Source organism: Sinocyclocheilus rhinocerous, unplaced genomic scaffold (genome assembly GCF_001515625.1).
Source record: "Sinocyclocheilus rhinocerous isolate Xijiao unplaced genomic scaffold, SAMN03320098_v1.1 scaffold2207, whole genome shotgun sequence".
NCBI lineage: Eukaryota > Metazoa > Chordata > Actinopteri > Cypriniformes > Cyprinidae > Sinocyclocheilus > Sinocyclocheilus rhinocerous.
Window position 1 is genome coordinate 263,370 of NW_015625575.1, and position 5,467 is coordinate 268,836.

The following is a 5,467-nucleotide window of genomic DNA, read 5'->3' on the forward strand; positions in this document are numbered from 1 at the left end:
GCAGCATACAGCTGTGTTGTGCATTTTGACCAGTTGATGGGAAAAGTATTCTTAAAATGCATTCAAAATTCGGAATAATTTGTACTATATAATTATTCACGGTATTTAGAAGTGCCCACGATAACAATATCGTGCATATTCATTACCGTGATATATCGCATTACCGAATACCGGCACAAGTCTACTGTCATTGTTTACTCACCCTCATGTCGTTCCAAACCTGTATGAGTTTCTTTGTTCTGTGGAACGTAAAAGAATATATTTTGAAGAATGTTGGCAAACAAACAGTTTTGGTTTCCATTGACTACTCAACTTTAAATCACATGTAATGTGGCTCATTAATGTGGAGCATCTTCCCTCTCCTTCAATTAATATGTGATCGTTTACATTCCCAGAGCGTTTTCTAAACGTTTAAGCTGACGTTCCTGTATTTTTTAGGTTGCTGGAGCCCTTCTGAGGGAGGTCTGGATCAGTACCCATCTGCGCGGGCCCTGAGAGGGCGACCCGTCAGACGGGCATCGGGCGAGCACATTACATGCCAGCGCTTTTTCTTTTATTTTGACTGCCCCCTTTAGGTTGAATCCTCTCTCCCCTGATACTCTTTCATTCATCAGAAAGAGTAGAGGATATTTTGACCCTAGTGCGGCAGCCGGGCTGCTCCCCCACACACAGATGAATGAAGACCCCATTCGGGAAGAACGCGGCCCAGAGATCCAGAGCTGATGCAGGTTAGAGCGGCGCTTTGATTTCTGAAGATCATTGTCTGAAATGTCTTTTTAATAATAACATGTTTGCTGTGTCTGTGATTAAAGGGCATGCTGGTGTCTCTGCAAATATGATGAAGAAAAAGAATTCTCATAAGTAAGTTTTCTTTTGATTGTGCTTTAGGGCTGAATGTGGGAATCTTAATTATTTTACATTATATTATGCTCATGTTGATAATATAGCAATGAATTTAAAGGGGTCATCGGAAGCAAAATTAACTTTTACATGTTAGCAAGTTTCACGATGAATGCGGCTAAAGTTTACCGTCTCTCAGAGAGCGGCTGCTCACCCCACGGAAGAGAGGGGCGGGATCAGCAGCGCTCATTACCATTTAAAGAGACATGCACTGAAACAGCTTGCTGTGAGCAGCTGTTTTTGACGGTAAAAAGGGTGTTGGTTTACACTACCATTGAGAAATTTTAACCAAAGTATGTTATAGACTTTTCATTAAGACCCTAAAGAATCATATCAGCCTGTGGGAAATGGGCATCTGATGACCCCTTTAATAATAATTTTATTTTATTTTTTTAGTGTGTAAATTATATTATATATTATATATTATTAATATTTTTAAAAAGCTACACTCATAGCAATCATAATAATTATTTATGCATTTAATAATTATAATTTTTAGAGTTGAATATTAAGTAAAGCTTTTTTGTGTGTGTGTTTTAGGGCTGAATGTGTGAATGTGAATTTATTTATAATATATTACATTATATTAATATTATAAAATGTTTTTTTTTTCATATTTATCGTAATATATTCAGTAAATAAATAAATTCAATAAATAACACTTCTGAACCATAGTTAAATTTTAAGATAATGTGTGTATTTTTTATGTGATTGTGTATTGAACAGTTAAATATTAGGTAAAGCGCTTTTTTTGTTGCTTGTGTTTTATGGCTGAGTGTATAAATATGAATTATATTACATTTTATATTAAATTTTTTAAATGTTTTGTCCATTTTGATCATAAATTACAATTCAGAATTTTTTTTAATTTTTATTAACAGAGTTGAATTTTAGGTGAAATATGTTTCTGTATTTCATTTGTGTAGCAGGATTGAACACTCGAATATGATACATTTAATTATTATAATATATTAATATTTAAAAAATGTTTAATTCATATTTATTGTAATAAATATTAATGTATTTAATGATAATAATTTTCAGAGTTTTGTAGATGCTTGTGTTTTAGAGCTGAATGTATAAATATGAATTATTACATTGTTAATATTTTTAATGTTTAGTTCAATTTCTGAATTTATTAATTTTGTATCATTATCAGAGTTAAATATTAGGTGAAGTATATTTTTTATTTGATTGTGTATTGGATTGAACACTTAAACATGAATTGTTATAAGATATTCATATTTTTAAAATGTCATTGATTGTAGTAATAATAAATATTAACTATTAGGTTAATATATTTGCTTGTTTAATTTTTTTATACTATATTATTATTATTATTATTATTTAAATTTTTTTTTTTTTAATATTAACCTCATATTGATTATAATAAATATAATTTTTTTTAAATTTAATAGACATTATAATTATTAATTTAGAATGTTAGTTGAAGCATAAAATTGATTCAAGATTAAAGCTGAAGTGTGCAATTATTTAGTTATTTAGTTATTTTAGCAAATATTTTCTCTTTGTTTAGGACTAGATCTGTACGACTATCCCAACTAATACCATATGGATCAAGTACTGTTGTTTTTTTGTTGTTGTTGTTGAAATAATGCCCTTCACCTTGAAACTGATTCAGAATTCAGCATCTGGGGAATGTAAATGCTCTAATTTGCTAATGTTGATGATCTGACAGGAAACACAAAAGCAGCGTAGGCCCCACCAAAGCAGTGGCTCAGCCGCGGAGGAACATCGTGGGCTGTCGTATCCAGCACATCTGGAAGGAGGGCAGCGGCGCGGCGTCGCAGTGGAAAGGCACCGTTTTAGACCAGGTGCCCGTCAACCCCTCGCTCTACCTGATCAAATACGACGGCTTCGACTGCGTCTACGGCCTGGAGCTGCATAAAGACGAGCGGGTGCAGGGACTCGAGGTCCTGCCAGACAGACTCGGTACCCGCTTTACTTCATTCATTGACAGCAGACATAGAAAGAAGAGTGCAAACCAGTTTAATTGAGCTGCATCATTAGTAACTGTTAGTGCAGCAATGAGCAGAAAAGACATTTTATTATTCTATTATATTAATATTTTTAAAATGTTGCTCATAATAAACATAACATCTATGAATTGGGCTGAATGTGTGAATATGCATTCAACTATTTTTATTAGTATTTGTAGTTTTGTATTAATATTTTTTTAAATGTTGCACTCATATTGCTCATAATATAACATTTATGCATTTAATAATGATCATTTTCTGAGGGGGGCTGAATGTGTGAATATGAATTTAATTATTTTTATTCGTAGTAGTAGTTAGGGCTGTCAAAATGGTTGAAAAACTAAATTCGAATTTTGTACTTGAATATTATAATATTATAATTTTTATATAATTATAATTTTAAGCTTTTAGCTTCTCTCCTGAGGCTACAAGAGGGCGCATCGAGCAAAGTATTACTAATGACCGTTTATTCAAAGCAATAAAATAGCACGACTATCTTTGAAAAAAAGTGCATAATGTTTAAATTAATGTTTATAAACCATATTTAATTAATTAAGTTGCTTAAACAATTAGAAACAAAACAGCATCATGTATGTATGTATAGTATAATACAAAGCACCGAAAGCCAATCACAAAGACGACTACTTCATTTAAAAACAGGAGATCCAGTGGGATGGGGAAAAACCGCCATAAAGTCTTGAGACGTGTTTTTTTAAAAAGTTAAAAAGTTAAACTTGCATTAATTTTACATGGCTTTCTAAACATGCGGCTCTCTTGTGTGAGACGCGAGTGCAACGGTGATAGATGTCCCTCTAGAAAATGTGATAAATATGCGTTCTGTGTGAATGGCTTCGTTTCAGTTTTGACGTAAACAACATCTCCGCACTGATGCTCTCTTTTCCCGCAATATTTTGAATGAACAACGTAGCAGCGCCGCATCTAGTGGCTTCAACTGGACAGGCTAACAAAAGCATTATAATGCAACGACACCTACATCGTCATCGCACTTGTGTGCCACTGATAAGGCTGCCTCCATAACTCACACCTAAAATTCGAAATGCAACGTTTTTGCATTCGAATGTGGAATTTTATTTTAAATTCAACGAATATTCGAAATTCGATTTTTTTTTTTTTTGACTGCCCTAGAGTAGTAGTTGTAGTATTGTATTAATATTTTTTAAATGGTGCACTCATATTGCTCGTGCTTAATATTACATTTATAAATTTAATAATGATAATTTTCAGATTGGGCTGAATGTGTGAATATGAATATTATTATTATTATTATTATTAATGTATTCATATTTTTTTAAACGTTACACTCGTGAATAATTACAATTTTCAGAGTTAAATATTAGGTGAAGCATAATTGTTCTGATTGTGTTTTAGGGCTGAATGTGTGAATATACATTTTTAATTGTATTAATATTTTTAAATTGTTGCACTCATTGCTCAATAAATATAACATTTATGAATTTAATAATTATAATTTTCAGAGTTAATATTAGGTGAAGCAAATTCATTTGCTTGTAGAGCTGACTGTGTGAATATGAATTTAATGATATTAATATTGCCCATAGCATTTAATAATTATAATTTTCAAAGTTAAATATTAGGTTAGGTAATTATTATTAATATTTTATTAATATTTTTCAAATGTTGCACTCCTGTTGATCATAATAAATATTCTTAAACACAAGCAATTAAAAATGTTTTTCATCTAATATTAAACTCTGATTCATCATCAAACAAGCTCTTCTGGAATTGTTGAATCTGTTCAGTTAAATATATTGTGTTGAATTGTAAACACAATGTAAACTGGATTCTCTAAATCAGCACTAAAGCTCAATATATCTGAAGCATCTCTGACGGACTTCTGTGAACATGACAAAAAAAACTTGCTCCTTTTAGACTTGCACTCTATTCATTTACTAACTGCTTGTTTTCTTAAAAAAAAAAACTAACACTAGCTTCTCTATTCTTTTTGTATTCTATTTGTTTTCTTTTTATTTATTTTACAATTAACAAAAGCAAAAAAAAAAGGCCTCTAACACTAGCTTGCTTTATTCTTTTTCTATTGTTTTCTTTTTATTTACTATATAATAAAAAAAAGACCTTGCTATATGTACTGCGTTAAGCTAACTGAGACTTGTTATAGCACTTGAATGGTTCTGGCTCGGGCGCCTATCATGAACACGTGGTTCTACATCACGTACGAGAAAGACCCGGTGCTCTACATGTATCAGCTGCTCGACGACTATAAAGACGGAGATCTGAGGATCATGCCAGACTCCAGTGAGTGTCTTCAGTGCTCGTGTTGAAATAATGGGTTTAAATGCTATCTGCTCTTTCAGGGCAAAGTCAGGGGTGGGATGTTGACTCGAGGGTAGGGTTGTGACGGTGAGGAAATTTTCCCACCGGTTAATCGACGTGTGACAAAACCGGTAATACCGGTATCACCGCGGGGGCGTTTCCTCTTTTCCTTCGCTTTTAAATGACTTGTAAAAGCGGCGTGCGCATTTTACTTTCACTTTCAAATACCGGCAATTCGGCATAAAGCAATTGTT

At 32.5% G+C, this 5,467-nt stretch overlaps 1 protein-coding gene across 1 annotated transcript in view; it reads left to right on the forward strand.

Moving 5' to 3' along the window:
- The window catches only part of LOC107751853 (spindlin-1-like), a 14,542-nt gene that overhangs the window by 5,972 nt on the left and 3,103 nt on the right, over positions 1-5,467 (forward strand). Inside the window, exons 2-5 of the mRNA XM_016567623.1 lie at positions 439-728; positions 813-861; positions 2,600-2,908; positions 5,065-5,195. Of these exons, the coding sequence (XP_016423109.1) occupies positions 677-728; positions 813-861; positions 2,600-2,908; positions 5,065-5,195 (541 nt within the window). The 5' untranslated portion in view covers positions 439-676. The remainder of the gene's footprint in view (positions 1-438; positions 729-812; positions 862-2,599; positions 2,909-5,064; positions 5,196-5,467) is intronic.